This window comes from Mobula birostris, chromosome 29 (assembly GCF_030028105.1).
Source record: "Mobula birostris isolate sMobBir1 chromosome 29, sMobBir1.hap1, whole genome shotgun sequence".
In the NCBI taxonomy this organism is placed as follows: domain Eukaryota; kingdom Metazoa; phylum Chordata; class Chondrichthyes; order Myliobatiformes; family Myliobatidae; genus Mobula; species Mobula birostris.
This window is the reverse complement of record NC_092398.1, coordinates 27673599-27688894: the sequence shown is the minus strand read 5'-3', so window position 1 is coordinate 27688894 and position 15296 is coordinate 27673599. Positions and strand designations below refer to the sequence as shown.

Genomic DNA, 15296 nt, shown 5'->3' with positions numbered 1-15296 from the left:
AAAGATAATGATAAAGGTACCTTTTTTTGGTGGGTGGGGCGTAAAGAACTGAGGGGCAGCAATGCATGTCATGTGCCGACAAATTTTACACATGCCATGGGTTCACCACCCCTGCGTAAGGTCACCAAGAAGAATAAAACGCAGTCAATCCAACCTCTCCTTTAAAGTAAAGCACTCCAATCCAGGCAGTGTCTCGATGAATCTCAGTTGCTACCGCCACCTTCCTCCATGCAGAGCAGGAATTCCAAACCTTTTTTATGCACCAATACCATTAAGCAAAAGGTCCATAGAGTTCAGGTTGGGAACCTCTGCTGTAGAATGGCCAGAACTGTATGTGCTACGTCTGCCCCTAGAGTACAGGCCGAGGCTCAGACTAGTGTATCACGGCTGTGTCCTTGGGCTTCCTCAGCATAGAAAACATCCACTCTGTTGATGCCTTTCAACATTCAACAGGTTTCAGTGAGATCTCCTGCTTATTCTTCTGAATTCTATTACATAGAAACATACATAGAAAATAGGTGCAGGAGTAGGCCATTCGGCCCTTCCAGCCTGCATCGCCATTTATTATGATCATGGCTGATCATCCAGGTCAGAACCCTGCCCCAGCCTTCCCGCCATACCCCCTGATCCCCGTAGCCACAAAGGCCATATCTAACTCCCTCTTAAATATAGCCAATGAACTGGCCTCAACTGTTTCCTGTGGCAGAGAATTCTACAGATTCACCACTCTCTGTGTGAAGAAGTTTTTCCTAAACTCGGTCCTAAAAGGCTTCCCCTTTATCCTCAAACTGTGACCCCTCATTCTGGACTTCCCCAACATCGGGAACAATCTTCCTGCACCTAGCCTGTCCAATCCCTTTAAGATCTTATACGTTTCAATCAGATCCCCCTTCAATCTTCTAAATTCCAACGAGTACAAGCCCAGTTCATCCAGTCTTTCTTCATGTGAAAGTCCTGCCATCCCAGGAATCAATCTGGTGAACCTTCTTTGTACTCCCTCTATGGCAAGGATGTCTTTCCTCAGATTAGGGGACCAAAACTGCACACAATACTCCAGGTGTGGTCTCACCAAGGCCTTGTACAACTGCAGTAGTACTTCCCTGCTCCTGTACTCGAATCCTCTTGCTATAAATGCCAGCATACCATTCGCCTTTTTCACTGCCTGCTGTACCTGCATGCCCACTTTCAATGACTGCTGTATAATGACACCCAGGTCTCGTTGCACCTCCCCTTTTCCTAATCGGCCACCATTCAGATAATAATCTGTTTTCCTATTTTTGCCACCAAAGTGGATAACTTCACATTTATCCACATTAAATTGCATCTGCCATGAATTTGCCCACTCACCCAACCTATCCAAGTCACTCTGCATCCTCTTAGCATCCTCCTCACAGCTAACACTGCCACCCAGCTTCGTGTCACCCGCAAACTTGGAGATGCTGCATTTAATTCCCTCATCCAAGTCATTAATATATATTGTAAACAACTGGGGTCCCAGCACTGAGCCTTGCGGTATCCCACTAGTCACCACCTGCCATTCTGAAAAGGTCCCGTTTATTCCCACTCTTTGCTTCCTGTCTGCCAACCAATTCTCTATCCACATCAATACCTTACCCCCAATACCGTGTGCTTTAAGTTTGCACACTAATCTCCTGTGTGGGACCTTGTCAAAAGCCTTTTGAAAATCCAAATATACCACATCCAATGGTTCTCCCCTATCCACTCTACTAGTTACATCCTCAAAAAATTCTATGAGATTCGTCAGACATGATTTTCCTTTCACAAATCCATGCTGACTTTGTCCGATGATTTCACCGCTTTCCAAATGTGCTGTTATCACATCTTTGATAACTGACTCCAGCAGTTTCCCCACCACCGACGTTAGGCTAACCGGTCTATAATTCCCCGGTTTCTCTCTCCCTCCTTTTTTAAAAAGTGGGGTTACATTAGCCACCCTCCAATCCTCAGGAACTAGTCCAGAATCTAATGAGTTTTGAAAAATCATCACTAATGCATCCACTATTTCTTGGGCTACTTCCTTAAGTACTCTGGGATGCAAACCATCTGGCCCTGGAGATTTATCTACCTTCAATCCCTTCAATTTACCTAACACCACTTCCCTACTAACATACATTTCGCTCAGTTCCTCCATCTCACTGGACCCTCTGTCCCCTACTATTTCTGGAAGATTATTTATGTCCTCCTTAGTGAAGACAGAACCAAAGTAATTATTCAGTTGGTCTGCCATGTCCTTGCTCCCCATAATCAATTCACCTGTTTCTGTCTGTAGGGGACCTACATTTGTCTTTACCAGTCTTTTCCTTTTTACATATCTATAAAAGCTTTTACAGTCAGTTTTTATGTTCCCTGCCAGTTTTCTCTCATAATCTTTTTTCCCCTTCCTAATTAAGCCCTTTGTCCTCCTCTGCTGAACTCTGAATTTCTCCCAGTCCTCAGGTGAGCCACTTTTTCTGGCTAATTTGTATGCTGCTTCTTTGGAATTGATACTATCCCTAATTTCTCTTGTCAGCCACGGGTGCACTACCTTCCTTGATTTATTCTTTTGCCAAACTGGGATGAACAATTGTTGTAGTTCATCCATGCAACCTTTAAATGCTTGCCATTACATATCCACCGTCAATCCTTTAAGTGTCATTTGCCAGTCTATTTTAGCTAATTCACGTCTCATACCTTCAAAGTTACCCCTCTTTAAGTTCAGAACCTTTGTTTCTGAATTAACTATGTCACTCTCCATCTTAATGAAGAATTCCACCATATTATGGTCACTCTTACCCAAGGGGCCTCTCACGACAAGATCGCTAATTAACCCTTCCTCATTGCTCAAAACCCAGTCCAGAATAGCCTGCTCTCTAGTTGGTTTCTTGACATGTTGGTTCAAAAAACCATCCCGCATACATTCCAAGAAATCCTCTTCCTCAGCACCTTTACCAATTTGGTTCACCCAATCTATTAAACTTGGTGAAATCAGTCTAGAATTTAGGCTTCGTGTTCAGATGTTGCAGAATCCCATCTGGTTCACGAATGATCTGGCTTCCAGGAAGAACATAGAACAATACAGTACAGCACAGCACCGGAACAGGCAAATCAAAGAGCAATCTAATGAATCCCTTTTGCCTACACAATGTTCATGCCCTTCCATTTCCTTAAGACCATATAATATAGGAATAGAATTAGGTTGTTTGGACTTTTGAGTCTGCTTTGTCACTTCTTCATGGTTGATCCATTTTCTTCTCAAACCCAATCTCCTGCCTTCTCCCCTTATCCTTTCCCCTTCCCCTTCATGCCCTAACTAATCAAAATCTATCAACCTCTGCCTTAACTATACCCAATAACCTGACCTCCACAGCCACTTGTGGTATTGAATTCCACAGTTTCGCCGCTCTGTGGCCAAATTTCTCCTCATCTTCATTCTAAATGGACGTCCGTTTTATTCCAAGGCTGTTCTCTGGTCATAGGAAACATTCTCTCCACGTCAAGGCCTTCCGATATTTGATAGGCTTCAATGAGATCCCCCCCCCCCCCCCCGCATTTTTTTAAAAAATTCCAGTGAGTACATTTCCCTTATTCATGTGCATATCTAACCATCTCTGAAAAGTCCCCTAATGTATCTGCCTCAACCACCACCCAGGCAGAGTGATCCAGGCACTCACCACTCTCTGTGAGGGGATAAAAATACAACTTGTCCCTCACATCTCCTTTGAATTTCCCCCTTCTCACCTTAAATGCATGCCGCCTTCTATTAGACATTTCAACCCTGGGAAAAAGATGCTGTCCGTCTACTCTATCGATGCTTCACGTAATCTTATAAACTTCTATCAGATCTCCCCTCAGCCTCTGCTGCTCTGGAGAAAACAACCCAAGTTTGTCCACTCTTCTTATCACCCATGTCCTCTAATCCAGGCAGAGTTCTGGTGAAATTCTGCATCCTCTCCAAAGCATAGGTGTTGTTCCAGTAATGGGGTGACCAGAAATCTGCTCCCTCTGCTCAGTTTGGGCTGTGTGTGGCACTAGAAGTCAGCCCAGTTGATTAGACAGTTAGGAATGAGCGGTAAGTGAGAAAATAGCATTCCCAGTGGCCAGGACAGAGCTTCATTCTGAAGGGCCCGGAGTCGGATGGTGTGGTGCAAGTTCCCCATGAGGAAATCTGGGAGGATGGTGAATCTGTGGAATTCATCACCACAGGCTGTGGAGGCCATTGGGTATATTTAAAGTGAAGATCAATAGATTTTTGATTCTTGGGGAGAAGGCAGAAGACTGGGATTGAGAGAGATAATAAATCAGCCGTAATGGAATGGCCAAGCAGACTCAAATGGCCATATGTGCTAATTCTGCCCCTATGCCTTATTGTGGTGAGCTTGGGGGTTATTTCAGGTGCTTATCCCTGCCCCCTCAAGTAAAAGGATCGCCGGATATCCCAACCCATCGTGGTCCTGTTCTTTCATGCCTCCTGATTGCGGCTCTTGCCCAAGAAATGACTGGTTGCCTTCTCCCAGATGCGGAGCAGCCCACCGTTGGTTCCACTGGGTTGGATACCCCTCGCCTGGAGAGCTTCCTTCCCTCTACCGCCTCAATGGAGGGTGCACCCGCTGACGAGGCGCAGGCTCTGGGTGCGCTGGAGGCGGCTCAGCCCCCTCTCCAGCCTGGCGAGCCTCCATCAGCACCGCTGCAGCTAGAGCCCACCGAGGAGGTGACGGCACAGTCCCTGATGCCCGTGGAGCCGGCAGAAGCCGGGCCGGAGAGACCAAGTGGAGAGGCCGAGGCCCTACAGATGGAAATGTCGCCAGCGCCAACCACAGGTGAGACCAGCTCACAGCCTGCAGACCTCACCCAGATCCAATTCCCTGTAGTCATTAGCTCCTTCACTATGTTCTTCATGTTAATTTATAAGGGGGTTGACCTGAGTTCTAGGGAAAGGTTAAATAGGGTAGGGCCTTGTTCTCTGGAGCACAGCAGAATAAGGGTAGATTTGATAGAGGGGTGCAAAGTTACAAGGGGTATAGACAGGGTAATTGAAGGGAGATTTGCTAGAGGTTTACAAAATTACGAAGGGTATAGACAGGGTAAACGCAAGGATGTGCATGTGAATAAAGAATCTGAGGGTAAATGCAAGCCAGCTTTTTCCACTGGAGTTGTTTGAGACAAACTAGAGGCCGTGGGTTAAGGCTGAAAGGTGAAATATTTAAAGGGAACCAGATTGTCTTTACTCAGAGGGTGGTGCGTGCATGGAAAGAGCTGCCAGCGGAGGTGGTGGACGCAGATTCAATTTCAACAGTTAAGGGATTTGTGGAGAAGTACTAGAACTGGAGGGGTTGGGAGGGCTATGGTCCAGGTGTGGATCGATGGCACTTGGCAGAATTACAGTTTGCACAGACGAGATGGGCCAAAGGGGCCCGTTTCTGTGTAGTGCTCTCAGACTCTACTGGGTGTTGTGTCAGAAGTGCCTGCAGTTCTGGTTCCACTACCTTAGCCCATCCGGGCTTTCAAATTTAAAGTCGAAGTCAAGTTTATGGTCACATGCACTAGGTGCAATGAAAAGCTTGCAGCAGCATCACAGGCACACAGCATTCACAAGGAAAACCTTTAAACATAAATTATACATACACAAATTATGCAAGAAAGCGCAATTAGACACAGATACATTTTGGTGCAAAGCGGACAGTGTTGCTTTACTAAGGCGGTTATTAGAATTGTGCCGGATGGTTCAAGACCCAAATGGTTGAAGGGAAATAGCTGTTCTTGAACCCGATGGGAGTTGTGAGGAGGTGGCATGGACCTTTAGTTATGGATGCTGCTTTCTTGAGGCAGCGCCTCCTGTAGACACTCCTGATGGTGGGAAGGATGTGCCCGTGATATATTGTGCTGAGTCCAATAATATCTTGCAGCTTCTTGCGTTCCTGCACTTTCAAATTGCCAAACCAGACCAGTGAGGAGCTCAATATGTGTAGAAGTTGGTTAGAGTGTTTGGTGACAAACTAAACCTTAATCACCTAAGAAAGTAAAGAAGCTAGTGTGTGTTCCTTGTGCAGAGAAAATTTACAAGGATGTTTCTGGGACTCGAGAGCCTGAGTTTATAGGGAAGGGCTGAATAGGTTAGGACTTTATTCCTTGGAGCAAAGGAGGAGGAGGAGAGATTTGGTAGAGATATACAAAATTTGAAGGGTGTAGATAGGGTAAACGTAGGCTTTTTCAGTGAGTTTGACTAGAACTGGAGGTCTTCCGTTCAGCGTGAAAGGTGAAATATTTAAAGGGAACGTTAGAGGGTGCTTCTTCACTCAGAGGGTGGTGAAAGTGTTGGGCAAGCTGCCAGTGGAAGTGCATAAAAACATGGTCAAGAGGTTCAGTTGTTGTTTAAATCAAGCATCAGAATGGGGAAGAAATATGATCTAACTGGCTTTGACCATGGAATGATTGTTGGTACCAGATGGGGTGGTTTGAGTATCTCAAAACTGCTGATCTCCTGGGATTTTCATGCACAGCAACCTCTGGAGTTTAGAGAGAATGGTGTGAGAAACAAAAAGATAACATCCAGTGAGTTGGAGTTCTTTTGGTAAAAATGCCTTGTTAATGAGAGATTCAAGCTGACAGGAAGGCAACACTAACTCAAATAACCACACATTACAACAGTGGTGTGCAGAAGAGCACCTCAAATGCACAACACTCAAACCTTGAAGTAGATGGGCAACAGCATCAAAAAAACCATAAACACACACACACACACTCAGTGGACACTTTATTGTGTATAGCCTCTTAAATGCCACAATTATGTCTGCTTCCACCATTAACCTGGCAGTCCATTCCAAACATCCGCCACTCTTGTGTAAGAGAAAAAGAAAAAAAAACTTATAGTGAAAGCCTCCTTTTAAGTTTCTCCTTCCCCTTCCCCCCCAATCTTCCATGTCCTCTTGTGTTTGGCATTTCTACATTTCTGTCTTGGGAAGAAGATTCTGATGGTATACCTTATCTCTTGTCTCTCATGATTTCATACTTTTCATTCAGGACTGCCCCCCCACCCACCCAGCCTCCAGTGTGTCAGAGGAAACGACCTCAGCATTTGCACATCCTCTCATTGTAGCTAATACTCTGTAATCCAGTGATGAAGCTGTTCTGCACCCTCTCCAAAGCCTGCACATCCCCTGTTAATGTTTTGACCAGAGCTACACATGGAGTGCCTGTAAAAAGTATTCACCTCCTTGGAAGTATTCACATTTTATTGTTTTACAACATTGAATCACAGTAGATTTAATTTGGCTTTTTTTTTTGGACACTGATCAACAGAAAAGCCTGTTTCATGTCAACGTGAAAACAGATATCTACAAAGTGATCTAAATTAATCATAAATATAAAATTCACCCCCTTCGAGTCAGTATTTAGATGCACCTTTGGCAGCAATTACATCCTTGAGTCTATGTGAATAGGTTTCTATCATCTTTGTATATCTGGACACCGCAATTTTTCCCCATTCTTCTTCACAAAACTGCTCAAGCTCTGTCAGATTGCATGGGAGTCATGAATGAACAGCCCTTTTCAAGTCCAGCCACAAATTCTCAATTGGATTGAGGTCTAGACTCTGACTTGGTCACTCCATGACATTAACTTTGTTCTTTTTAAGCCATTCGTGTGTAGCTTTTGCTTTATGCTTGGGGTCATTGTCTTGCTGGAAAACAAATCTTCTCTCAGGTCACAATTGTACTGCAGACAGCATGAAGTTTTCCTCCAGGATTTCCCTGTATTTTGCTTGCATTCATTTTGCCCTCTACCTTCACAAGCCTTCCAGGGCCTGCTACAGTGAAGCATCCCCACATCATGATGCAATCACCGCCATGTTTCATGGTAGGGATGGTGTTTTTGATGATGTGTGGTGTAGTGTTAAACATAGCATTTAGTCTGATAGCCAAAACGCTCTATTTTGGTTTCATCAGACCATAAACCTTCTACCAGCTGACTTCAGTCTTCCACATGCCTTCTAGCAAACTCTAGGAGATTTCATGTGAGCTTTTTTCAACTTTGGCTTTCTCTTTGCCACTCTCCCATCTCAGCCACTGAAGCTTGTAACTAATCCAGAGTTGTCATAGGTCTCTTGGTGGCCTGCCTCAGTAGTCCCTTTCTTGCGCGGTCACTCAGTTTTTGAGGACGACCTACTCTAGGCAGATTTACAGCTATGCCATATTCTTTCCATTTCTTGATGATTGACTTAACCATACTTAAAAGAATCATCAGTGACTTCGAACTTGTGTCCATCTCCTGACTTGTGCTTTTCAATAATCTTTTTGCGGAGTTGCATGGAGTGTTCTTTTGTCTGCATGGTGTAGTTTTGGCCAGGGTACTGACTCACCTGCAGATGGACCTTCCAGATACAGGTGTATTTTTACTACAATCAATTGAAACACCTTGACTGCATATGGTGATCTCCATTTAACTAATTATGTGACTTCTAAAACCACTTGGCTGCACCAGTGATGATTTGGTGTCTCATATTTAAAGGGGGTGAATACTTAGGCAATCAATTATTTTGTGTTTAATAATGGTCATAAATTTAGACCATACGTAGAGATCCATTTTCACTTTGACATGAAAGAGGCTTTTCTGTTGATCAGTGTCAAAAAAAGTCAAATTAAATCCACTGTGATTCAAGGTTGTAAAACAATAAAACATGAAAACTTCCAGGGAAAGTGAATACGTTGTACAGGACGTGTAGTTCTCCACATGCTGCTTAAACATGATGCAACGTGAGTTCCTGACTCCTGACTCAGTCCCCAACTAATGAAGGCAAGCATGCCATACAGCATGGAGTAAGTTAAATGATCAGCACAACATTGTGGGTCAAAGTGCCCATACTGTGCTGTATCGCTGTCCATTTACTACCCAATCAGCCACTATCAATGAACTGTGGACCTGGAGCCCAAGATCCCTCTGTATATTAGTGCTGTTAACTGTGTACGTTCTCCCTCCTGCCCCTTTTTGAAACGTACAAGATCCTGAAGGGACACGGGAAATGTTTGTTACATATGCTCGAAGCAAGACTGACAGTGGAGCTGTAGATTTGAATGATTTTACTGATCCTTAGTCATTTACACACTGGGCAACTTAGTGGGGGAGTCATGAACTGGGACTACCAATCTGTAGACGTGTCCACACCAAAACAGAGTGTCCCCCAGTAGGAGGCCCAGTCAATTTGCCCCACAGTCAATCAGCTGCATGTGCACTTGCCATATTCTCACAATCTATCTGATGCAGTACAACATTGATACATTTCCAGTAATTGGAGTGTCTCAGATGAGGGGTATAGCTTAAAGGTAAGGGGCAGTCATCAAAAGGGTGAGGTGCGTTAAAATTTCTTCTAGCAGAAGGTGATGAATCTCTGGAACCCTCCTACCCAAAGAGGTGTATGGAGGCTGAATTATCAGAAGCATTTAAAGTGGGTGGGGGGGGGGTGATGATTGATAAATACTTGAGAGGTTGGTGAGATTGAGGGTTGTTGGATCAGACAGAGTATAGCAGCCTGTTGACTCTGCTCTGCCATTCAATAAGATCATGCCCCATCTGGCCATGGACTCAGCTCCACCTATTCCCCAGAACCCTTAATACCTCTGGATTGCAAAAATCTATCTATGTCTTAAATATATTTAATGAGGTATCCTCTACAACAACCCTGGGCAGAGAATTTCACAGATTCACTACTCTTTGGGAACAGCAGTTTTTCTACACCTCCATCCTAAGTCTATTCCCTCATATCTTGAGGTACTGTCCCCTGGCTCTAGTCTCACTCACCAGTAGAGACTACCTTTCATAATTTTGTTTCTATAAGATCCAAGATCAAATTTAATTATCATTCAACCGTATGTGAATACAGCCAAACAACATTTCCCCCAGGACCAAGATGCAAAACACAGTACCAATAGTCATACCCAGCATAACGTACATACAGCACATATGAGATAGCAGTCACACATAAAAATACATTGCCCCAAGGCCCTGACTGGCATGTCCTGTAAATTGATTGTGCATGGGTGTTATCAGCAAGAACATGCAGTTCACAGATGAACCCATGCATGTGCGCACGCACACGCGCAATCCAGTTTGTCTTCCACCAAGTGAACACTGAGGGCAGTACCAGCAGGAGGGACCAACCCCACCTGTGCATGGACACAGCACTACACCGCCTCAGGCATCTCCTATCCTGGACTGCTGCAACAGGCAAGTCCACTACAGCTGAGGATGTGCAGCCAATAAACAAGGGGAACGGACTTGCAGTATTTTACCCATTACCAATGTCAACAGGGTCTTGCGATTGCAAGAGAAACGTCCAAGACAATTACTTGCTGTTGGACTGCTCACCGACTCCGATGCCTTTCTGTGACAGGCAGTAACATGGTCCGCAGCAAGTCTAGCTCCTCTGTCAGCAGATGAGGAGGACCTGCAGTATTTGGACTTAATATCCAGCATTGTCTTGCATTCATAAAAAAGACGGACGCGCATTTGGTTGGCCCCATAGAGGCCGCTGCATTTGAACATGCCGCTATGTTACCAGAAACCCCTCTCATTCTTCTGACTTCCAGGTAGCTTGATCTCTCCTCAGCTTAATCCCCTCATCTCCGGAATCAACCTCTGCACTATCTGTTTTACCAATTTCGTGTTGTCAGGATACTTGGGTGCAAGACAGTCGTATGATTGGGATGGGACAGCCACAATCGTAGTGAAGGGCGGATAGCTCTTGCTTCTGTGGATGATGCAAGATGAATCCTGTCTTCTTGATATATCACCAAAGACTAAGCAAATTTCACAAGACGTACTGTGGAGAGTATCCTGACTAGTAAGGAAGAGCCACTGCGCAAGATTGGAAAAAGTTTCCAGAGAATTGTAAGCTCATCCAGCTCCGTTATGGGCACCGGCCTCCCGCTATTGATGCCTCAAGAAGGTAACATCCACCATTCAGGAGCTTCAGCATCCAGGACATACCTCCTTCTTGTTACTACTGTTGGGGAGAAGATCCATTCTCTGTTTCAGAAACAGCTTCTTCCTCTCCGCCATCAGATTTGTGAATGAACAATGAACACTTCCTCACTATTTACTGTTTATTTTTTATTTTCATGTTTTTTTTGTAACTTGTTTTTTTGTCAGGCACACTGCTGCTACAAAACAACATATTAAAAAGATAGAAAAATGGAGGGCTGTGGGAGGGAAGGGTTAGCTTGGTCTGAGAGTAGGTTAAAAGGTCAGCACAACATTGTGAGCTGAAGGGCCTGTACTGTGCTGTAGTGTTCTATCTATCTCGATGTCGATGATAATCAGTCTGATTCTCTTTCACACCAGCCTCCCAGTCTCCCGAGAGGGCAGAGAGCTCAGATGCCCTGGTAACGGTGGGCAGTCAGCTGGAGGGCTCGCCAATGGACACTAGCAGCCCGGTGTCCGGTATCTTGGAGGAAGCGGCAGGGGAAGGCCTTGGCCCTGGGGCCGGAGAGCAGGGCAGGACAACTGCCGAGGAGAGGCGGCCGCCCTCTGAGTCGGCGGCCACAGCACAAGCCCAAGTGGAACCAGCTGCCACTGGAGAACTGAGGTGAGCACACACCTGTTAGTTTTTCTGTGGTGCCGTGTTGAGGGTATTACCACTGCCATGGACAGTGCTTGATCTCCCTTAGTAGCATCCTCATCCAAACCAGGACCAAGCAGTGTCCCAATCTCCAAGGTAGCCCATCAATCCAAGCGGCATCCAAAGATAGTCCCCAGTCTCCACTGTTAGCTTACTCATGGAATCCAGGTCTAAGGACATCTTCCCCATCCAGGGGCAATACTCGATTGCCCTGCGCAGCTGCCTTCTTCAAGCCAGGTTCATGGAAAGTAGCCAGTCCACAGGGAGCCTACTCATCATGTGCCTCATCTCCGCATGGCCTCTCAGTCCTAGCCTGATCCAAAGACGGCCCCTAATCTACAGTGGTAGCCTCTCATCCAGGCTTCATTCAAGGATAGTAACTAATCTCCATGTAGTCCCCTCATCCAAGGACAGATCCCAATTTCTTGGGTAGTTTGTTCATCCAAGTCAGGTCCAAGGACAATCTCAATCATCCAGAGCAGCTTCCTTGCCCAGGCCCAGTCTCCTGGGAGTTAAGCCTGTCATGCAGACCATCCTTTTGCAGTGCATTGCCTTGGGAAGTCATTTCCTGATTTGTTTCCCCAACTGTTTGCAACCATTAAGTAAGAGGTCCATGGGTTTTCTTATGAGTCTGCACTTCTAATGTTGTGAAATGCCAATGTGTATACAGTGGCCACTTTATTAGGTACATCTGTACCCCTGCTTTTTAATGCAAATATCTAATTCGCCAATCATGTGGCAGCAACTCAGTGCTGAAAGCATTGGTCAGGAGGTTCAGTTCTTGTTCAGACCAAACATCAGAATGGGAAAGAAATGTGATCTAAGTGACTTTGACCATAGAATGATTGGTGCCAGATGGGGTGGTTTGAGTATCTCAGAAACTGCTGATTTTCATGCCAACAGTCTCTAGAGTTCACAGAGAATGATATGAAAAACAAAATATCTAGTTAGTGGCAGTTCTGTGGGGGAAAACACCTTGTTAATGAGAGAGTTTAGAGGAGAATGGCCAGATTGGTTCAAGGTTGTAGGAGGCAACAGTAATTCAAATAATCACATGTTACAAGAGTGGTGTGCAGAAGACACCTTGACATCTTGAAACTTGAAGAGGATGGACTACATCAGCATTCAACCACAGGTGGTTTTACTCCTGTAGCTAATAAAGTGGCCACTGAGTGTATATTCTTTTTTTTAAAAAATCCAACTAGCCAAACTGGGATATCCCATTATCATTCAGCATCTGTTGTCAGTGGTGAACCTTCAAGGACATCTGCAGACCAAAGCTGACCTCTCCATTCTGTCTCTATTCTTGTTTCTCCCCCCACCCCCGACAGTGTGTCATCCTCCGTCACCTCCGTGACCTTGCCAGCCAGAGACAACGGGCCAGGCACTGGGGTGACTGCGCCCTCCGATGTGCCACCTTCCTCTAACAGCGATGAGGATCCTCTTGCAGGTATGCAGCATGTTGTTATAACTGCTACCTCGTAACATCCTGGACACTTTGACACTTGAGTCTCGAGATCGGCTTCACAGTTACTCTTTATTGGCCAGGTTTCTCCCTGGGACTGGGTATGATGGCTTTCTCTGCAGAAGAGTGTGTTTTCTGTGGATTTCAATTCAGTTGCACTTGGACAAAACGTTAAACCACATGTGTGTTGTGTACAGTTCTGTCAGAGTCAAGTTTATTGTCGTGCCGACAAGTACACTTAGCACATGTGAATTAAAAAGCTTACTTGCAGCAACATCACTGGCACATATTGTCATGTAAGCAACATTCTATTTTACCAGAATACGAGTCGGGTTTTATATAGAGTCAAAGAAGAGTACTGCACAGAAACAGGTCCTTCGGCCCATCTAGTCTATGTCGAACTATCTAAACTACCTACTCCCATCAATCTACGTTGGAACCATAGCCTCCATACCCCTCCCATCCATGTACCTATCTTTTAAACGTTGAAATAAAGCTCACATGCACCACTTGCACTGGCAGTTCCTGCCACACACTCACAAACTCTGCGTGAAGAAGTTTCCTCTCGTGTTCCTCTTAAATGTTTGTACTTTCACCAATAACCCATGACCTCTAGTTGTAGTCTCACTCAACCTCAGTAGAAAAAGCCTGCTTGTATTTACCCAATCTATACCTCTCATAATTTTGTATACCTCAATGAAATCTCTCCTCAATCCGCTACGTTCCAGGGAATGAAGTCCTTACCTATTCATTCCGCCCTCATAACTCGGGTCCTCCGGTCCTGGCAGCACACCGTAAATTTATTCTGTACTTTTTCAACCTTATTTACATCTTTTCTGTAGGTGGATGACCAAAACTGCACACAATACTCCAAATTAGGTCTCACCAACGTCTTATACAACTTCAATATAACATCCCATCTCATATACTGAATACTTAAATTTATGAAGGCCAATGTGCCAAAATCTTTCTTTGTGACCCTGTCTAACTGTGCTGCTACTTTCAATGAATTATGGAGCTGTATTCCCAGATTCCTTTGTTCTACCGCTCTCCTCAGTGCCCTATTGTCATTGTGTAAGACCTACTCTAGTTGATCCTACCAAAAAGAAATCCATTTAGTGCAAAATGGTCAGTGGTCATGGTGTTGCTAAATCATAGTCATTGGGGTTGTGCCATCAGATATAGAAGCAGAATTAGGCCATTCAGCCCATCTAGTCTACAGGAGACAGATAAAAGGGTGACTGAGAGGGGAAAGGGAAAATGTCGGATATTGGAGAGCACCCCTGTGGCCATCCCCTTCAACAATAAGTACTTCATCTTGAGTAGTGTTGGGGAAACAACCTACTTGTTGAAGGAATGGCGGCCGTGTCTGGCCCTGTGACTCAGAAGGGTAGGGAACTAAAGGGGAAGGCAGCAGAAATAGGAGACTCTATAGTTAGGGAGACAGATGGGCAGTTCTGTGGATGTGAAAGAGAAACACAGATGATAGTTGGCCTCCCAGGTGCGAGGGTCTGTGATGTTTCTGAGTGCATCCACAATATCCTAAAAAGGGAGGGTAAGCAGCCAGAAGTTGTGATACATATTGGTACCAACAACATGGGGACGTCAAGGGTGGCAATCTCATAAGGGTGAAGAATGCAGGACTGAAGGTGCTGTATTTAAATGCATGTAGTACTGGGAATTGGTGGATAAATTTGTGGCGCAATTAGAGATTAGTGGGAATGATGTGGACATCACTGAGTTGTGGCTGAAAGAAGGTCATAGTTGGGAGCTTAATATCAAAGGATGTAATTTGTATCAAAGGATGTAATTTGTATCAAAAGGACAGGCAGGAAAGCGTAGGCAGTGTGGCTCTGTTGGGAAGAGATGGAATTGTATCTTTTAGAAAGAGGTGACATAGGGTCAGAGAATGTTGAATCTTTGTGGGTGGAATTAAGAAACTACAAAGGTAAAAAAAAAATATTATGGGAATCATATATAGGCCTCTAAATAGTAGCCAAGATGTGGGGTTGAGGTTGCAGAGGGAGCTGGAAAGGGCATGTAATAAGGGTAATGTCAAAATTGTAATAGGGGACATCAATATTCAAGGTGATTGGATTGGAAAATCAGATTGGTGTCAGATTGCAAGAGAGGAAATTTGTTGAATGGCTTTTTAGAGCAGCTTGTGCTTGAACCTACTATGGGAAAGGCTTTCTTAGATTGGGTGTTGTACAATTCAGATTT

The 15296-nt window shown here is 44.8% G+C and overlaps 1 protein-coding gene across 10 annotated transcripts in view; it reads left to right on the top strand.

Moving 5' to 3' along the window:
- huwe1 (HECT, UBA and WWE domain containing E3 ubiquitin protein ligase 1) overlaps positions 1–15296 on the top strand; it is a 279725-nt gene that overhangs the window by 209759 nt on the left and 54670 nt on the right. For 9 of the 10 annotated variants that reach the window (XM_072246462.1, XM_072246465.1, XM_072246460.1 and 6 more), the window contains 3 exons: positions 4515–4817; positions 11332–11575; positions 12940–13058. In XM_072246462.1, the coding sequence (XP_072102563.1) occupies positions 4515–4817; positions 11332–11575; positions 12940–13058 (666 nt within the window). The remainder of the gene's footprint in view (positions 1–4514; positions 4818–11331; positions 11576–12939; positions 13059–15296) is intronic. The other variant, XM_072246466.1, reaches the window with a different exon arrangement.